This window comes from Hyperolius riggenbachi, chromosome 12 (assembly GCF_040937935.1).
Source record: "Hyperolius riggenbachi isolate aHypRig1 chromosome 12, aHypRig1.pri, whole genome shotgun sequence".
Classification (NCBI taxonomy): domain Eukaryota; kingdom Metazoa; phylum Chordata; class Amphibia; order Anura; family Hyperoliidae; genus Hyperolius; species Hyperolius riggenbachi.
The window spans coordinates 122,704,917-122,726,261 of NC_090657.1; the positions used below are offsets into that span (position 1 = coordinate 122,704,917).

Genomic DNA, 21,345 nt, shown 5'->3' on the forward strand with positions numbered 1-21,345 from the left:
ATATATATATATATATATAGGTGAAAAAATGATCGAGGCCCCAGCCGGCGGATGCGATGTGTGTGGGGCGATGTGTAAGATAATACTGTACCTGTACCAACCTGGGACAGGGCGGCGGGGGGGAAGGGGGTGGGGGGTAGCGCAAAGCGCGCCGCGCCGAAAAATGGGAAGCTGCCGTGCCAACAAACGTGGTGCCTGCACGCGCGCCGCGCCGAAAAATGGGCGTGGTCGTGACATTCTATGGGCGGAGCTAACGTAATGATGTAACAGCGAGGCATAAGAAATCAGTGTTTACGCCATGTTGTGGTCAAACGAGGATTCGCATCATGGGTGTGCAGTAACTGTGTGATGCTATTTAATAGTATACCGTAACCCCAAAGCAGCAAACATAGCCAACTATGACCATTAAATAATAAATGCAGCAACAGTTACCCCAGACACCACAAAATAAACGCAATGGGCAACATGTCAGCACAAAATAAACGTATTGCGGGCAACATGTCAGCACAAAATAAACGCAATGGGGGCAAACATTTCAGCACAAAATAAACGCATTATGGGCAGCATTTCAGCACAAAATAAACGCATTGCGGGCAACATGTCAGCACAAAATAAATGCACTGCGGGCAAACATGTTAGCACAAAAAACGCAATGGGGCAAACATGTCAGCACAAGATAAACGCAATGGGGGCAAACATGTCAGCACAAATTAAACGCAATGGGGGCAAACATGTCAGCACAAATTAAACGCAATGGGGCAAACATGTCAGCACAAGATAAACGCAATGGGGGCAAACATGTCAGCACAAATTAAACGCAATGGGGGCAAACATGTCAGCACAAAAACACAATGGGGGCAAACATGTCAGTACAAAATAAATACAATGGGGGCAAACATGTCAGTACAAAATAAATACAATGGGGGCAAACATGTCAGCACAAAAACGCAATGGGGGCAAACATGTCAGTACAAAATAAATGCAATGGGGACAAACATGACAGCACAAAAACGCAATGGGGGCACATTTCATCTGGAATAAAAAAAGCATGTACTCATCTGACAGAAGTCCTCTCAGCGGCCTCTGATGTGTGTGCAGCTCCCCGGGCATACAGGCACTCAGTCTCAGGCCAGGGCCGGATTTACAGCTCAGGAGCCCATAGGCACAAAAGTTCTGGCACCCTAAGCCCTGCCCCTCATGTCAGGCCAAACCCTGAAATCACACCCTCAGCCTTTATGAAGTAAGTACAAGTTAGCGCATAAAAGACTGGTGCAGCTGCCTGTCATGAGCACGAGTATACAGGAAAACACCGGCCAGCCTGTCCTCATCAGGGTTGCTTGTAAACTACGCAAGCGCGAATCTACGCGTCGTAGTACGCAACTGTGCATCGTAGTTCATAGGCGAAGTTTAAGAACTACACATCCGCATTTCCAAGTAGTCGTAGTCCCGCTATGCGAAGCTTCACCCGCTACGCGTAGTTGACATATGTATTGCGAAGTCAACTACGTGTGCGGTAACTGCATCTGTATGGATCATTGCTCATGCGCAGAAATATTATTGCCCTTTTATACGCATACAATTCCGCATTGGAAGGTGGAATGTACGCTTATACTGTACATGCACATAGGTAGCAGATTATTGCGGGAATTTTTCCGCATAAGGGCATAAGCGGTTGCATCAACTACGCTTTGCACTACGCGAAGCTTGCATATTTTAACGCATAGTCTACGGAATGCAAACGTAGCAAAGTTTCTGATTTCGTAGTTTGCAAAGCGTATTTGCGTAAAAATACGCGTAGTTTTAGCATAGAGAAGTTGGCTGACTACGACCATCCCTGGTCCTCATGTGCCTCTAGTTCTTTCCTTGCTGTGTGTGTCCTATCTGGGTTTATTGAAGCCTGTATCGCTTGCATTTGCATATGAGAGCGTTACCCATAGAGCAGCAAATACAGGCAACACAGGCTTTAATAAAGCTGGAGAGGGCACATGCAGCAGGGATTGAGGAAGAGGCGCATGGGGACCAGCCAAAATCTGCATGTAAACTTGTGCTCATGGCAGGTAGCAGGGATCCTTTGCACGCCACCCTGTATAAAGTCCTCTTGAAGCCTAGACAAGAACCTCTCCCCCCCACAAAGCTCACTTGGCCCCACTCCTCCATTCACCACTAAGGCACTTTTAGGGCAGGGAAGCCCCAGGCCTAGGAAACACCCTCCCCTCAGGCAGACTTCGGTCTGCACAATAATAATTCCATACAACCCTCCTCCCATAAAGCATGCCTTTTTAAAGGAAGACTAAAACTTTCTAACTACAAGTATTTATACTTACCTGGGACTTCCTCCAGTCCTCTGTAGGCTATGGGCTCCTTGTAGCACCATCCTGTTCTTTCACTGTCCATCCTGGTAGCTTGGGAATATTGTGCATGCAGAGCTGTGGGCGCACACCTCTTGACTACGCATGCACAGTGGAGAGCGACTACGCCCAATGGCGGCTTTAACCATGCCAGACAGGGGAGAAACAGACAAGCTTGGAAGGACGGTGAGGAAGTCACAGGTAAGTACAAATGATTGTTCCTAGTTACACTATAAACCCACACCACCAGTACACAGCCAAAGAACCCACCCCCAATACACAGCCACAGAACCCACCCTCTTCCCTAATAAATCTACACCATCAATAAACCCACACCTCCAATGCACAGCCACAGAACTCCCCCCCCCAATAAACCCACACCACCAATGCACAGCCACAGTACCCCCCCCCCCCTCCAATAACCCCACACCACCAATGCACAGCCACAGAACTCCCCTCCCCCCTCCATAAACCCACACCACCAATGCACAGCCACCCCCCCCCACACACACACACACTAACCCACAACCAACAATGCACAGCCACATAACTCCCCCCCCTCCATAAACCCACACCACCAATGTACAGCCACATAACTCCCCCCTCCATAAACCCACACCACCAATACACAGCCACAGGACTCCCGCTCCCCCCCCCCAATAAACCCACACCACTGCACAGCCACAGAATTCCCTCCCCCAATAAACCCACACCACCAATGCACAGCCCCCCCTCAATAATCCCCAAACTTTAAACAAGCAACAACAGATCTTCCTTCCCTTCCCTCAAACTCCAACACACAGCCACAGCCCCCTCCCCCTCAATACACCCATTACCCACACGCAGATAGCAAAAGGAAAGAAAAGAGGAAAAAACTTTACCACATGCTACCGCCGAAGTTGTGAGCCAAGCCTAGGAAGACGTCAGCTGCAGCGTCTATGCAGACAGGCAGTTCGCTCTCTCCATGCCTGATCTGCCTTCCAGCCACTGAGCCACCGTACTGTGAGTACTTCTCCGGCTCCTCCCGCGGTCACAATTCAGGAGTTTTAGGGGACCCCTATGTGCACACTGCAGTGCGGGGATGCCACTGCGAGTGTACACTCGCGCGTGGGGGCAGGAGAGATGGAGGGGTTTGTGGTGTAACACGCTATACAGCAGCGTGCAATAGCAAGCCATGTGGGTTTCTATGGCAGCCGCCGAGGACACTTGCTGCGCCGCTGCCAAGTACAGGGGAGCCCAGGAGAACCAACCGCATGACATTGCACTCCCCGCTTTGGACATACAGGGGGACATTCAAGGACCCGCCGCTGCCTCATAAGGTCCGCCTCAAGGCACGTGCCTACTGTGCCTTATGGTAAATCCGGCCCTGTCTCAGGCAGAGCAGGGCTACGGCAAGATGGCGTCTGGAGGCGGAGCCCTGTACTGGAGACACAAATAGTCTCCAGTACAGGGCTCTGCCTTCGGATGCCATCTTCCCGTAGCCTTGCTCTGCCTATGCCTGCCGGAGGACAATGCAGGCTGCTGGAGTGGGGCTGTGGGGAATGAACTAGCACAGCGTCTATGAGACGCTGCGGCTAGTTCATGTACGGTGACCAGAGTACCGAGGCCGGGACGTCCCGCTGCTGAAAGCGGGATGTTTCCGGGGACCTCATGCAGCCTGGGACAGCGCCCCCGAAGGCGGGACGCGTCCTGGGTAAAGCGGGACGTATGGTCACCATAACTCTACATACAGGGGGACACTGGGCGGCACATTCGGAGGGAGGGACAGTATTATCTTACACATCGCCCCACACACACCGCATCCACCGGCTGGGGCCTCAATCATTTTTTTCACTTCCTCTGCCTGCCGGGACACAAGGGGGGGGTATCCCGGGACAGCGGGACCCCTCCTCCAACCCGTGACCGTCTCGACGAAAACGGGACGGTTAGGGCCCCTGCATTAAGCATGCATACAGTAATCATCAGTAGTAAAGATCACTTGAAGTCTTTTTGTTGCTATGGGTTTTTAGGTAGGCAGGTATACAGTATGTGCCCCCAGTATAGGTAGCCAGGTCTAAGTGCCCCCAGATTTCATTCAGACACTTCATATTCTTCTACATCTTCAAAACATACTAGTAAGTCCACTGGTTTTCCCCCAAACAATCCTATAGTGAAAATATTAGACTATAACTATGGTAGAAATAATACTGTGAGCTACTCTGGGGACAGTCAGTGACATGACTATGTACTCTATAAAGTGCTGCAGGAAATGTCAGTGCTATATAAATACATAAAAATAATATGGTAAGACATTACAATATGACTATGGTAGGATTAGATTGTGAGCTCCTCTGAGGACAGTCAGTGACATGACTATGTACTTTTTAAAGTGCTGCAGAATATGTCAGTGCTATAGAAATACATAATAAAAATAATATGGTAGGACATTAGACTGTGACTAAGGTAGAAGTAGATTGTGAGCCCCTCTGATGACAGTTAGTGACATGACTATGTACTCTGTAAAGTGCTGCAGAAGATGTCAGTGCTATAGAAATACATAATAATAATATGGTAAAGCATTAGACTATGACTATGGTAGGATTAGATTGTGAGCCCCTCTGAGGACAGTTAGTGACATGACTATGTACTCTCGAAAGTGCTGCAGAAGATGTCAGTGCTATAGAAGTACATAATAATACAATGGTAGGACAATAGACTGTGACTACCGTAGGATTAGACTGCGAGCTCCTCTGAGGACAGTCAGTGACATGACTATGTACTCTTTAAATTACTGTAGAAGATGTCAGTGCTATATAAATATATAATAATAATAATATAGTAGGACAATAGACTGACTGCGGTAGGATTACACTGTGAGCTTATCAGAGGACAGTCAGTGACATACTATGTACTTTGTAAAGTGCTGGGAGTGATGAACGCGGCAAAACCCCTGGCGCAGTTCCCACAAGTGTATAAATGTGCCCCCATGTGTGCATATCGCCCTGCTGTGTATGTGCAGCTGACAAATGTCTCTCTAAATTAGATTTGATCAGAGAGGGATTTGCCTCTTGGTTGAATATGCCCATCATCAATAGATGTATGGCTACTTTTACTCTAGTAGCAGCATTAGGACCCTGAAAATGTCATTCCTGTAAGTCCAGGTCCTTATCAGTACTAGGAGTGGAAGGGGGTAGGGAGAAGTACAAAAGGCTTTACAGCCTGTCTCCCTGACTTTTTAGAACACAGGTTCAGGATTCAGAAGGGGGGCGCAGACAGGGCCGGTCCGCCCATGAGGCGGGGTGAAACAATTGCCTCAGGCGTCACTTCTGGGGGCGCGGCAACCGGTCCGGGTGGGGGTCCACCGAGCTGGAAGGGGTAGCGGGCAGGAAGGGGGTATTGGGCACAGTGGTGGGGAGGCGGGTCGGACCTCCCCTCCCTCGCCTCGGTCTCCCTATCTGCACTCCCCCTCCAGCTTTTAGCCACTACTGGTAAGAGGCAGCGGGCGGGGATGACTCACCTCTTCCGCGTTCCAGCGTGCATTCTATTGTCGTCACTTCCTGCAATGCCGCCCACTGTATTGTAAGTGGACGGCATTGCAGGAAGTGATGACAGTAAAACGCATGCTGGAACGCGGAAGAGGTGAGTCATCCCTGCCAGCTGCCTCTTACCAGTAGCGACTAAAAGCTGGAGGGGGAGCGCAGATAGGGGGACCCAGGCGAGGGAGGGGGGTCTGAACCCCCTCCCCACCACTGTGCCAAATACCCCCTTCCTGCCCGCTGCCCCCTCCAGCTCGACGGCCCCCCACCCACGGGTTGGGGGGGCAGTGATTTTTCCGAAGTTTGCCTCAGGCGGCAAAAAGTCTAGGGCCGGCCCTGGGCGCAGAGCTGCTCTCTCACACACAACGGACATACCTTTCCCGTTCAACTTAGAATACCAATCTCTGTTGGCCAGCCTTGCTTGACTGGGCTGAATTACTACTCCATCCTGGGAGTGTGGCAGCAGCCCTGGATGACTCACTGACAGAAGTCAGTGATTAAGAGTTAAAATGTCAAAGGAACTTGCAGACCAGCTGAGCGCCCTTACTGGTGTGCACTGAATAGAGGGACTGTCTGCAATTCTTAGTCTTCAGAGGTAGAGAAAATGCAGTCTTTAGAGAGCACTGTGCAGAACTGTGCAGAGAGCTTTTTATCTTTGCTCCCTTACTCTCTCTCTTAGGACAAGGGGAAAAAAAAACCTTTTTTTCCTGAACTGCCTGTGGATTGAAATGCATTTGAAAGCGCCCTGTCCTGAGCTGACCTGCTGACCTGCTGCTCAGAGGCTGGAGCCTTGTGAGCCTCTGTGTCGGCCCGGCTCTGAATATGGCGCCGCATAGACTTACATTATACAACGCTATTTAGCAAGTGTTAAAAAATGGCGCAGGCAGTGTGCCTTACACTTATAACGCTAAATAGCGTTATAAGGCTTAAAAAATGCAGAGGGCAGAGGGGGGTCGGGGAGTTTGAGCAGCACTGTATATATATATATATATATATATATATATATATATATATATATATATATATATACAGTGGGTTGCAAAAGTATTCGGCCCCCTTGAAGTTTTCCACATTTTGTCATATTACTGCCACAAACATGAATCAATTCTATTGGAATTCCACATGAAAGACCAACACAGAGTGGTGTACACATGAGAAGTGGAACGAAAATCATACATGATTCCAAACATTTTTTACAAATAAATAACTGCAAAGTGGTGTGTGCATAATTATTCGGCCCCCTTTGATTTGAGTGCAGTCAGTTGCCTATAGACATTGCCTGATGAGTGCTAATGACTAAATTGAGTGCACCTGTGTGTAATCTAATGTCAGTACAAATACAGTTGCTCTGTGAGGGCCTCAGAGGTTGTTTAAGGGAATATTGGGAGCAACAACACCGTGAAGTCCAAAGAACACACAGGACAGGACCAAGACAGCTCAGGGATCAAGTTATTGAGAAATTTAAAGCAGGCTTAGGCTACAGAAAGATTTCCGAAGCCTTGAACATCCCACGGAGCACTGTTCAAGCAATCATTCAGAAATGGAAGGAGTATGGCACAACTGTAAACCTACCAAGACAAGGCCATCCACCTAAACTCACAGGCCGAACAAGGAGAGCGCTGATCAGAAATGCAGTCAAGAGGCCCATGGTGACTCTGGATGAGCTGCAGAGAACTACAGCTCAGGTGGGAGACTCTGTCCATGGGACAACTATTAGTCATACACTGTACAAAGTTGGCCTTTATGGAAGAGTGGCAAGAAGAAAGGCATTGTTAACAGAAAGCATAAGAAGTCTCGTTTACAGTTTGCCACAAGCCATGTGGGGGACACAACAACCATGTAAAAGAAGGTGCTCTGGTCAGATGAGACCAAAATGGAACTTTTTGTCCAAAATGCAAAACGCTATGTGTGGCAGAAAACTAACACTGCACATCACTCTGAACACACCATCCCCACTGTCAAATATGGTGGTGGCAGCATCATGCTTGGGGGGTGCTTCTCTTCAGCAGGGACAGGGAAGCTGATCAGAGTTGATGGAAAGATGGATGGAGCCAAATACAGGGCAAACTTGGAAGAAAACCTCTTGGAGACTGCAAAAGACTTGAGACTGGGGCGGAGGTTCACCTTCCAGCAGGACAATGACCCTAAACATAAAGTCAGGGCAACAATGGAATGGTTTAAAACAAAACATATCCATGTGTTAGAATGGCCCAGTCAAAGTCCAGACCTAAATCCAATCAAGAATCTGTGGCAAGATCTGAAAACTGCAGTTCACAAATGCTGTCCATCTAATCTGGCTGAGCTAGAGCTGTTTTGCAAAGAAGAATGGGCAAGGATTTCAGTCTCTAGATGTGCAAAGCTGGTAGAGACATACCCTAAAAGACTGGCAGCTGTAATTGCAGCAAAAGGTGGTTCCACAAAGTATTGACTCAGGGGGCCGAATAATTACGCACACCCCACTTTGAAGTTATTTATTTGTAAAAAATGTTTGGAAAGATGTATGATTTTCGATCCACTCCTCACATATACACCACTTTGTATTGGTCTTTCACGTGGAATTCCAATAAAATTGATGCATGTTTGTGGCAGCAATGTGACAAAATGTGGAAAACTTCAAGGGGGCCGAATACTTTTGCAACCCACTGTGTGTGTATATATATATATATATATATATATATATATATATATATATATATATATATATATATATATATATATATATATATATATGTGTGTGTGTTTCAGCTTAGGGCTAAGCATCAGCTGAAGGTGGTTCTCCCCTTTTTCATATATTCTGAAATTACTGTTTTATATTTCTTTGAGCTCTCTGCAGACAAAACATGATTATATTGAAGATTTGTATCCTATTTTCTATAATCAACCATTTAGCTGCATAGGTCTATACTGTAGGTGTTTCAGCATCCATGTATTTTAGTAAAAAACTATTTCCACCTGCCATCAACTATACCCATTTTTTTTCCCCATGACAAGGCTGTTTTAGGCAAAGGCAGTTAAGGCCTTTGCCTGGCGTGCCATTGGTCCTGGGAGGTGCCATGCCCCTGGATTAAGCCCGGCCTCTGAATGAAGTCACACCCTGGATTAAGTCCCACCCCCATGGGTGTTCTGTCACCTGCTTCTGCTGCATGTGTGCAGCAGCAGGAATTCCGGTGTCCTGAGGAGCAGCAACATCGCTGGTCCCTTGAGAGCAGACATCACAAGATCTGGATAGTGTAAGTTGCAGGCAGCCGCCACTGTGTCCATCTTTGCCAACTCTTCCCCCACCCAATGCATTCTTCTGTGCACCATATTTGACAGTGGGGATGGTGTGGCATAGTGATGTGCAGTGTTAGTTTTCCGGCACACATAGCGTTATGCATTTTGGCAAAAAGTTCCATTTTGGACTCATCTGACCAGAGCACCTTCTTCCACATGTTTGCTGTGTCACATGTTTGCAACTCTTCCCCCACCCCATGCATTCGTCTGTCCCCTTTGTGCCTCCTTCAGTCCCCCATGACACCTCTGCCCCCTTGTGTGTACTTCTGTCCCCCTGTGCCTCCTTCTGTCCCCCTTCATCCCTTTTTAAGTCCCCCTTTGCCACCTCTGCCCCCCTGTGCCTCCCTGTGTCCTCCTGTGCCTCCTTCTGTGCCCCTGTGTGCCTCTTTCAGCCCTTGTGTGCCTCCTTCTGTCCCCTTGTGCTACCTCAGCCCCATTGTTAGGAGTGATTTAGTTACCTTTGCAGCGGGGAGCGGTGAGGCCGCCGCTCCCGCATCTGACGTCACCACGGGCCTCACTGCGTCCTCTCAGTCATCTCCCTCCGGCAGAGCAGGTCTCTCCAGGTTGCATCAGAGCAGAGTAGCGCACGCGCGCACCAGGAGACAGGACCTTTATGCGCTGAGGAGGCGGGTCAGCTGACCTGCCGGTCAGCTGACAGCGGTGGTCTGACTCTCGCTGCTGATAGGCCGGGGTTCGCTGGGCGGACCATTTGGAATTGCCTGTCTGTATTTAAGCCCTGTGCTGTCAGTGGCTCGTTGTCTGCTGTTGCTGAAACTTTGCAGTGAAAGCTCTCAGACCTTAGTCAGATCCGTGTGTGCTTGATCCGGCAGGACCCCGGGGATTCACACTTAGCTTAGGAGAAATATATTATTGTATATTGATTTACTGTGTATGACCTTTTGCCTGAACCTCTGATTACTCTCTGCCTCTCGATTCTGTACCTCTGCCAATCTGATCTGCTGCCGACCTCGGCCCGACCTCTACTCTGATTTAGCCTTCTGATTCTGTACCTTCGCCCATCTGATCTGTTACCGACCCCAGCCTGTTTACTCACTACGATTTTGCCTGACTTTTTTGTACCGCTGCCTGACTGTCCTGTTACTGACACTGCCTGTACGACCACTCTGTAACTAGTGATAGTCCCTGCCACTACGGGCCATCACATAGGAGTACTCCTGTGTGTTACTGTGCACTCTAAACACGTGTGATCACACTCTGAGTAAAATACTGACTATTGTGCTGATAGAGTTCGTTCTGATCATCAGATATACCACTGATAATTACACCCATACATCTGTCTTACTGTGTCGACCTTCTGTCCCCCTGTGCCTCCTCATGTCTCCCTGTGTCCCTTCTGTCTCCCTGTGCCACCTTTGCTCCAATTTGCCTCCTTCTGTCCCCGTGCCTCCTTTATGTCTCCTTCAGTCCCCCGTGCCTCCTTCTGTCCCCTTGTGCTACCTCTGCTGCCCTGTGCCGCCTTCTGTTCCCCTTTGTGCCTCCTTCTGTCTCCATGTGCCTCATTCCGTCTCCTTGTGCCTCCTTCAGCTCTCCTGTTTTTCCTTCTGGCCTTTGTTCCTCCTTCTGCCCCACTGTTTCTCCCTCTATCCCCTTGAGGGGGACCATTCCCCTGCATTAAGCCCCACCCCACAGGTTATTCTATCACCTGCTTCTGCTGCCTTTGTACAGCTGCAGGAAGTCCAGTGTTCTGAGCAGCAGATGCATCACAGGCCACTTGAGAACAGAAATCACAAGGTCCTGATAATGTAAGTTGCAGGCAGGCACCACCACCCCTGTGCATCTTTCTGTCCCCTTTGTGCCCCCTTCTATCCCATTGTGCCTGCTTCTGTCCCCTTGTCCCTCCTTTGGTCCCCTTGTGCCACCTCTGCCCTGTGTGTCTCCCATAATCCCCCTGTGCCTCCTTCTATGCCCCTTTGTGCCTCTTTTGGTACCACTGTGCTTCCTTCCATTCCCTTGTGCCTCCTTCTGCCCCCTTATGCTACCTCTGCCCCTCTGCATCCCCTTATCTTCTATTCCCCATTGTGCCTTCTTCGGTTCCCCTGTTCCTCCTTTAGTCCCTCTCTGCCTCATTCTATCCCCCTTTGTGCCTCCCTATGTCTCCCTGTGCCTTCTTCTGCCCCCCCCCCCTGTATCTCCTTCAGTCCCCCTGTACCTCTATCTGACCCTCAAGCCTCCTTCTTTCCTCTTGTGCCTCCCTCTGTCCCCATGCCTCCTTGTGTCCCCTTACACCTCATTCTGTCCCCTTGTGCTTCCTCTGCAACCCGTGTGCATCCCTCTGTCCCACTGTGCCTAGGCTCCTTTTGTCCCCCTTTCTTCCTCCCTGTGCCCCCTGTGCCTCCTTATGTCCCTTTGTGACACTATCTGTCCCCATCCCCCTCCTGCACTCCCCCAGCCCGGTGTGTAAATGCAGAGAATAGCACAGCTCCTGCCCCTGCCGGAGTCCGGGGCTGTGCCTGTGAGACCATCCTGCCTGTCTCCTGCACCCTCTAGTGCTAGCATCTCACTTTCCTCATGTTCTGTGTAATTTTATGCTACATGTAGGAGGAGATGTCGGGCCCTAGGCAGAGCGATGAGCAGACGCTGTGCTACTGTATATACACTAAGCTGGAGGGAGCGCAGGAAGGGGGAGTGCAACAAAATGCGACAGGAACAGCAGGTTGTTTGTATCATCTCAAATGTATTTGCCCCTCAATAACAATCCCTACTGATCAAAGTAGACTTTGGAACATGTAGACTTGGGCAAGATAAACACAAGTAAAATGTGGCTGGCATTGGGATGAAGCTTTTTTTAAATTTAGCTGGCAGTCTTTGGGTTAAAAATGCAATTATAACATGCAAAAGTCAAGAACAAAACCCAAAACTGTGTCAATATATAATATATAGAACAAAATCCAGAAAAATGCAAATATCCAGGAACCAGGGCCGGCCCTAGACTTTTTGCCTCCTGAGGCAAATTTATAAAAAAAATTGCCGCTGCCCCCTCCCCCCCCCACGTGGACGGGGGTATTGGGCCTAGCGTTGGGGAGGGGGGTCGGACCCCCCCTCCCTCACCTGGGTCCCCCGATCTGCGCTCCCCTCCAGCTGTAATAGGAAGCTGCCGATGCCCAATAGTAAGAGGCACGGGCGGGGAGGACTCACCTTATCCGCGTTCCAGCGTGCGCTCCACTGACGTCACTTCCTGCATCGCAGCCCACTATAATGTAAGTGGACGGCGATGCAGGAAGTGACGTCAGTGGAGCGCACGCTGGAACGCGGATAAGGTGAGTCCTTCCCGCCTGTGCCTCTTACGATTGAGCATCGGCTGCTTCCTATTACAGCTGGAGGGGAGCGCAGATCGGGGGACCCAGGTGAGGGAGGGGGGGACCGACCCCCCTCCCCACCGCTAGGCCCAATACCCCCGTCCTGCCCGCTACCCCTCCGGCTCGGCGGCCGCCCCCCCCGCACCCACGGACGGGCGGGTGCCACCTCTAGAAGTTTGCCGCCTGAGGCAAACGTTTCACCCCGCCTCATGAGCGGGCCGGCCCTGCCAGGAACATTTGCTTGAGTCGTGATACAGGAAATCCTCTGCTTATTACAGGTTGTGGTACGAACGAGCTGCTGCTCTAAACACCGCAACTTGTCATAATTATACCACTTCCACAATGAAGGCAATGGAGTGGAAGGAGGCACAGAGCGGGACAGAAGGGGCCACAGGGCATAGAAGGAATAACAGAGATAAATAGAAGGCACATGGGGCAACAGAAGGAGGGAGAGGGGAATTGAAAGAGGAACAGAGGGGGAAATGGTTCAGGAGGGGGCACAGGTAGACAGTAGGGGACACCGGAGGACTGAAGGCAGAAAGGGAGACACAGGAAGTCATAGGTGGAACTGAGGGAGACACTGGAGGCATAGGGGGACAGAGGAGGCACAGAGGAAAGTGGTAGCACAGTATTTTAAGTTACATCCAGATTCAGGTTAAGAACAAACCTACACTTCCTATTTAGTTTGTGAACCAGGTAGAAGTTACATATGTCTCAGTTTAGGGAGTACGCAGGAAAGGTAAGGGAGAACCTCAGCTCAAGGGACCCACGGGCTGTTTGGAAGGGGCTCAAGACGGTCACAAATTACAAGCCTGCACCTCACAATGTAACACCAAACTCAGAGCTAGCTGAGGAACTCAGCAGCTTTTACTGCAGGTTCGAAAACCCAATGGACTCGCAGGGGCCCCCTGCACCCTCTATCCTCCTCCCTGCAAGCACAAGCCTTCCCCCTCCAGCGGTGAGTGAGGATGAGGTGCTGCACCACCTGTCCATGCTAAACACCAGAAAAGCCTCGGGTCCAGACGGTGTGTCTCCAGCCTGTCTGAAAGCTTGCGCACAGCAGCTGACCCCCATCCTCACTTCCATATACTCCAAGTCCCTAAGGGAAGGCAAGGTCCCTTCATGCTTCAAAAAGTCCACCATTATCCCTGTTCCAAAAAAACAGGGGGCTCGAGACCTAAACAACTTCAGACCAGTGGCCCTCACTTCTGTTGTCATGAAAACTTTCGAGAAAGCGGTCCTAGCCCTTCTTAAGCACTCCACTCTGCACCGCCTGGACCCACTCCAATTTGCGTATAGAGCAAATAGGTCCAAGGATGACGCTATCAACATCTGTTTGGAGTTCGTTACAGACCACCTGGACAGACCGGACTCATATGCCAGAGTGCTCCTCTTGGACTTCAGCTCGGCATTCAACACCATATGCCCACGGATACTGCATGATAACCTAGTGGAGCTCGGTGTCCACCCCACCCTCCGCTGCTGGATCACGGATTTCCTTACGAATAGGTCCCAAACTGTGAAACTTGGAAACATAGCATCCAGCCCAAGAACAACCAACACGGGAGCCCCACAGGGATGTGTCCTGTCACCTTTTCTGTTTTCACTATACACCAACAACTGCACATCCAAAGAGAACTCCGTCAAAGTCATCAAATTCGCAGATGATACCACAATTGTTGGCCTTGTTAGGAAGAACGATGAACGGGCCTACCTCCAGGAGGTGGATAGAATCAGCCACTGGTGCAAGGAAAACAAGCTAGTGCTCAATAATACCAAAACTGTGGAAATGGTTATTGACTTCAGAAGGCGGAGCACCACCACCCCCCGCCCGATCCATATTAATGGGTCCGAAGTCAGTAGAGTCTCCAGTGTCCGTCTCCTGGGCACGACCATCACGGACGATCTGAGCTGGAAAGCCAACACCATCTCAACCCAAAAGAAGGCCCAGCAGAGACTCTTCTTCCTGCGGCAACTAAAAAAGTTCGGTATGGCCCACGAACTCCTAAAGTCCTTCTACTCTGCCACGATCGAGTCTGTCCTCTGCTCCTCCATCCTCGTCTGGTACACTGGGGCCACAACCAGCGACAGATACAAAATCCAGAGGGTCATCAGAGCTGCAGAGAAAATAATCGGGAAACCCCTTCCCCCACTGGATCTCATTCATGAGGCCAGGATGTGTTCCAGAGCAACAAGGATTGCAAACGACTCGACGCACCCAGGCCATCGCTTCTTCAAACGGCTCCCGTTGGGGCGCAGATTCCGGGCCATCCCCACCAAGACATCAAGGCACAGGGACACTTTTTTCCCCACAGCAGTGAGACTCTTGAACTCTGTACGAGCCCCTCGGGGTCCCCTGCCACCCAGGGAGGCACCCACGTAGTCTGACACCAGTGTTAATACTAATGTTCTACTTCTCTCTGTGCTGCTCCTCTTGAAATGTCTCTGTATCTGCTGATGAGTTGCTTACTGTCATGTTGTTTCTTATGATTACTTTGATTAGTTTTTTTTGCTGTATTTACTGCTCTCTTCTATTGTCAGTGTGTCTATGTAAACAAAGTCTAAGGTGTTCTGTGCTGCTAAAACCAATTCCGGGCACGACCCAAATCATGCTTGGCGAAATAAACGAATTCTGATTCTGATTCTGATTCTGATATACTCTAGTTCTGTATGCACTGAGCATAATATACTGTATTTATAGCTAACTTTCGTCTAATTTATTTGTTTGTTTGTTTTTTTCTCACAGGACCTGGTAGCTTGGATCACTGTTGGATTTCTACATATACCCCACTCTGAAGACCTTCCAAACACTGCCACTCCTGGCAATGGGGTTGGGTTCTTCCTCAGACCATACAACTATTTTGACCTTGACCCTTCTATTTACTCACCAGATGGGGTTTATTTCCAGAGTGAACAGGATTATAGTTTGTGTGATGTTAACCATATGGCCTGCATGTCAGCAACTGGGTCTTGTGCCCCCAAGATCCCTCCATTCTCTTACAATGGATTTAAAAAACTCGTAAATTTATAATCCGAAAAGTATATCTATATTTTGCAGTGATCCTGCAAACCTGAACTGAATATGCAACACCTATATGGGACTCCAGTCACATAAATCATGACATACTAACCTTTTAGCAAACCCACCATGCTTTAACATGACCCAGGTGAGGTGCAGAATCTTTTACTACATAAAAACAAACAAATTATAAGAATCCAGGTCAGCTTTCTTGGTGTTTTTACTTATGATATAGCCATTAGAGATGCCTGGAGATATGTAGAGCTGCCTTTGTAAACTATGCCCACTGTGCTGTACTGTATTGAGAAGCGATGCCATATATTGTACCAGTGGTTATTTAGTTTCCTCACCTCGGGGAGGTGGCTTCACATTTTTAACCAGTGCTGGGATCAACAGGGCCCTGATAGATTTAAGAGTAGCATAAAAAAAGGCAATCACTTTATAAGCTTGGAGAAAGTTGAAGGGAATGTTCATTCTTTGACCAGCGATTGGTGGTGATTGTATTAAAAAATAAAGAAAGAAAGAAAGAAAGGAAGAAAGAAATGGTGTATTCTAAAACCTCAAATATTCTAGACAGTCTTCATAAGAAATGCACTAGTAGCAGGGTCTGTAAATGGTTGTGCTTACTTTTACTTTTAGCTAATACTGTACATATACAGTAGAATTTGCCAAAAGGGTACCTGTAATCTTCAAAACAAACAAACAAAAAAAATAGTCAGATACTTACCTCAGTAGGGGGAATCCTCTGCCTGGTCCAGAGGTTTCCCTGATCTTTATATGCCCTTCCTGCAAGCAGCTGGAACCGTCTAAAGCACAGGTGTCAAACACAAGGCCCATAGGATGAATGTGGCTCTCCTTGCCATTTCATGTGGCCCTCCAGAGCTTCAAATGTGCATCATTGTAAGCAGTAAAACAACAACAGCACATTGCCTTCGTACAACCAGAGTAGAATGCCAGTGACCGTTTCTGGTTGAAACATTGGTCTCAATTCACTAAGATCATGCTGGAGATACAGTGGCTTGCAGAAGTATTCGGCCCCCTTGAAGTTTTCAACATTTTGTCATATTACTGCCACAAACACGTAATTATTCAGCCCCCTGAGTCAATACTTTGTAGAACCACCTTTTGCTGCAATTACAGCTGCCAGTCTTTTAGGGTATGTCTCTACCAGCTTTGCACATCTAGAAACTGAAATCCTTGCCCGTTCTTCTTTGCAAAACAGCTCCAGCTCAGTCAGATTCAATGGACAGCGTTTGTGAACAGCAGTTTTCAGATCTTGCCACAGATTCTCGATTGGATTTAGATCTGGACTTTGACTAGGCCATTCTAACACATGGATATGTTTTGTTTTAAACCATTCCATTGTTGCCCTGGCTTTATGTTTAGGGTCGTTGTCCTGCTGGAAGGTGAACCTCCGCCCTAGTCTCAAGTCTTTTGCAAACTCCAAGAGGTTTTCTTCCAAGATTGCCCTGTATTTGGCTCCATCCATCTTCCCATCAACTCTGACCAGCTTCCCTGTCCCTGCTGAAGAGAAGCACCCCCAGAGCGTGATGCTGCCACCACCATATTTGACAGTGGGGATGGTGTATTCAGAGTGATGTGCAGTGTTAGTTTTCCGCCACACATAGCGTTTTGCATTTTGGCCCAAAAATTCCATTTTGGTCTCATCTGACCAGAGCACCTTCTTCCACATGTTTGATGTGTCCCCCACATGGCTTGTGCCAAACTGCAAATGGGACTTCTTATGCTTTTCTGTTAACAATGGCTTTCTTCTTGCCGCTCTTTCATAAAGGCCAACTTTGTGTAGTGCACGGCTAATAGTTGTCCTATGCACAGATTCCCCCACCTGAGCTGTAGATCTCTGCAGCTCGTCCAGGGTCACCATGGGCCTCTTGACTGCATTTCTGATCAGCGCTCTTCTTGTTCGGCCTGTGAGTTTAGGTGGACGGCCTTGTCTTGGTAGGTTGTGCCATTTTCCTTCCATTTCTGAATGATCGCTTGAACAGTGCTCCGTTTGATGTTCAAGGCTTTGGAAATCTTTTTGTAGCCTAAGCCTGCTTTAAATTTCTCAATAACTTTATCCCTGACCTGTCTGGTGTGTTCTTTAGACTTCATGGTGTAGTTGCTCCCAATATTCTCTTAGACAACCTCTGAGGCTGTCACAGAGCAGCTGTATTTGTACTGACCTTATATTACACACAGGTGCACTCTATTTAGTCATTAGCACTCATCAGGCAATGTCTATGGGCATCTGACTGCACTCAGACCAAAGGGGGCTGCATAATTACGCACACCCCATTTTGCAGTTATTGATTTTTAAAAAACGTTTCGAATCATGTATAATTTTCGTTCCACTTCTCACATGTACACCACTTTGTATTGGTCTTTCATGTGGAATTCTAATAAAATTGATTCATGTTTGTGGCAGTAATGTGACAAAATGTTGAAAACTTCAAGGGGGCCGAATACTTTTGCAAGCCACTGTAATAAGGCAAGACTAAACTTACCACCACGCATTGAGAGAGTTATGTTATCTCTTCATTCCTTAAGTTACCTCCTCTGTAGTTATTTTCACGCGCAGTTAATTAACAGCCTGTCTTTAACTTTAGAATTCTGGAGTTATTTTAAGGATTCAAGAGTTAATTTTAGAGATCTCTGCTTAACTTTAAGCTAAAGTTAACAGAAGAGTTAACTTTAGGTTTGCGTGAGGTAAAATGTTTCCTGGATACTACATGCCTCATCACCATGGTGATCACTCTAGAAACGTTATTAAAGACAGGAGATAAACATATTGAATTGAGGCCACTGTCAGTTTGAGGTGGGGTGCAGCAGCAATCCATGGGACCCCTCAGCAAAATTACCATAGGGACCCCTTTTGGCATCTAAACCCACTCATGTGGCTAGCATCTTGCCATGGGCCACATTTCATCTCAAAGATTTTCTTCCAAAGCAGCTCTGGGGAAGGTAAATATAAAACTACTCCACTGCACTACTCTGCAGAAGGGGGAGGAGCTGCCCTCCATATTTGCCACTTAGTTTGAGACAGTTCAATAAATGTTAAATCTTAATAAATTATTTGGCCCGCCCCTTAGACTAGGTTTTACATTTTGGCACCTTATGTGATGAAGTTTGACACCCCTGCTCTAAAGAATAAAATAACCAACAGAATAACCATGAACTCATTCCCTTTGAACTATATAACAATCAAAAGCCACATCACCAATGGGGGTTTAAATGGCGTATTACAACTTCAAATTGAGTAATCTGACTGGTTATCCCTGCCAGGGCTTAGTTTTCAATTACTGTGCTGCACGCTACCACCGATCCCGCCACCCTACCATTGTGGTTGCCCACTCGCTCTGCTGTTAGTATAACAGCAGAACTCCATGAGCTCACAATGATCACAGGGTCAGTGCCCAATGAAAGCAGCTCCCGACTGTCTCATGGAGCTCTGTTGTCTTAGCGACAGCAAAGCACGTGGGCTGCAGCAATGGGATAGCAGCACGAATGTCAAGAGCAAAGAGTCTGTGCTGCATGACATCGGTGAGCCCCGTTTTCAACCAAAAAGTCTCTGGTCCTTAGGGCTCTTTCACACCAGAGCCCTTTTTCTGTGTTTCAACGCAAAGTCGAAACTTTGTGTTAACCGAGGTAAAATGAAAGTCCCACCTGACGCTGCGTTTCGATGCGTTGCAGTACGACGCACCCGGGAGTTTTTTATGGTCGAGAACTGGCGTTTTCCCGTCCGGTGTGTCAAAAACCTGAGCGGTTCTTGCCTTTTTCATGATTGCTAACTCAGTAAAGGACCAGCCTTTAAAGCGTTGCTATCATATACTGTAAATCCAGCATAGCGGGATCAGAACCCTCTATAACAGTAATTATAGATTGACGGTATACCTTGAAATGAATCAGAGCACTCAGTATATGATTTTATATAAAAAATTGTATTTGCTTATCATACAGCATATATACAAAATATGGACAGTTCTAAGTAGTGTTTCCTTCTAACAGTATTCCATCTTATCAAGGCTTTATAGCCAAGCGTTCATCAATCTTCTAAGTACATTCAAAAAAGAATATAACAGTTGTGTTATGTAGAATAAGATGTAGAATAAGATCAAAAGTAGTCTTATCTGTATCAATAGCTGTGTATCTAGTAGCTGTGTAAAACTTGTAATCTTCTTAAAGAAATAGCAACTTCTAAAAAAACTTCTTGCTAACATCTTAACAAAACTTAATGCTGAAAAATTAATAAAGTAAATCACCAGAATATTAAGCATATTACCCCTTTCTCTGTCATCTCTTTAGCATCTAGAACCACTTGTGGGAAGGTAGCTTCTGCCTCATGTGTCTTCTCAGGAGATTGTTGGGCTTCTGCAAACTATGAGCTTTCAGCTCCTACTTTTATACGGGCAGGATGCAATATGGCTGCCTAATCTGGAATTTCCCTGGATCCCAGGTTCTGATTGGCTAAAGCTTCCTGCGTCAACTTGCTATCTATGTTTTGACTACCTAAATCACAATATTATTGTTTATAAATTCTTAATTACCTTATCTTGTGGGAATTAACGTCATCTGACATTTTGACATTTGATTAAAAGGTCATATTTGACGCAGTTAATTAAAAATAGACGTCACCCGCCATCTTGTCTGCTGGCTGCCCCAGACATTGAGACTAAACAATGTCATTCTGTAACGATTGTGGAATTATCTCCGTGGTCAGCGCACAACCTGCGCACCAACACCACGGAAATCCTCCACAAGCTTTTGGACAAGAGAACCCAGCTAAGGTGTGAATGCACCCGTAGAGAGGAATTCCAACCGGCAGATGGAGCTGTGGAGTGCAGAGGAACAGATCATCTGCACCGCCACAGATGCCAGATAAGGATTGTACGTAATGGGGCAATACAGAGCAGGATGGTTTCCCTCGAGGGAGAGAGCACAGAGACAGAATGTATGTATGTCTACCAATCTAGTCGCCGCCCGGCAACGGTCGACATACAACAGCGAAGACCAAAGTGTGAACGCAGTCGCAAGAGTGGCGATTGCCAACAGTGACACAAGCCAGAGTAAAGGTTAAAACACAGGAGCAGAGCGAAAGGCACAGCATATCATACCATGAGGAAGTCAATGAAAATAACAAACACAATACCTAGACGCGGTCACCGCACGTTAGGCGCAACAGTGACAAGCGCGTTTACGGCGCGGTCTCCGCACGCTAAGCGCAACAGAGACAAGCACGTCACCCTGACTAACGAATGAACACAAATGAACAAATAACGGGAACGCTTGCTAAACTGCTGCCTTACCGCAGACAACCGCAAGCGTTTGCTCCAGACAGACAGACGAACGGAAAACAGGAATAGGTCAGATAAGATCCACCGCTCTTCCACCAGAGCGAGTGCGATCCGGGTTCAGGGACAGGACAGGAAAGATCCACTGCTCTTTCCCACCAGAGCAAGTGTGAACCAAGTAGAGAAACGGAGCTAGCAGATTCCACTGCTCTTTTCCACCAGAGCAAGTGTGATCCAAGTGCAGAAACAAAGCTAGCAGGATCCACTGCTCTTTTCCACCAGAGCAAGTGTGATCCAAGTACAGAAACAGAGCTAGCAGGATCCACTGCTCTTTTCCACCGGAGCAAGTGTGATCCAAGTACAGAAACAGAGCTAGCAGGATCCACGGCTCTTTTCCACCAGAGCAAGTGTGATCCAAGTACAGAAACAGAGCTAGCAGGATCCACTGCTCTTTTCCACCAGAGCAAGTGTGATCCAAGTACAGAAACAGAGCTAGCAGGATCCACTGCTCTTTTCCACCAGAGCAAGTGTGATCCGAGTACAGAAACAGAGCTAGCAGGATCCACTGCTCTTTTCCACCAG

The 21,345-nt window shown here is 47.9% G+C and overlaps 1 protein-coding gene across 3 annotated transcripts in view; it reads left to right on the forward strand.

Annotated features, from left to right (window-relative positions):
- LOC137541609 (amine oxidase [copper-containing] 3-like) overlaps positions 1 to 17,903 on the forward strand; it is a 643,078-nt gene extending 625,175 nt beyond the window's left edge. The window contains exon 4 of one of the 3 annotated variants that reach the window (XM_068263001.1): positions 15,200 to 17,903. In XM_068263001.1, the coding sequence (XP_068119102.1) occupies positions 15,200 to 15,484 (285 nt within the window). In that variant the 3' untranslated portion in view covers positions 15,485 to 17,903. The remainder of the gene's footprint in view (positions 1 to 15,199) is intronic. The other 2 variants (XM_068263002.1, XM_068263003.1) reach the window with 2 other exon arrangements.
- The last annotated feature ends 3,442 nt before the right edge of the window (positions 17,904 to 21,345 follow it).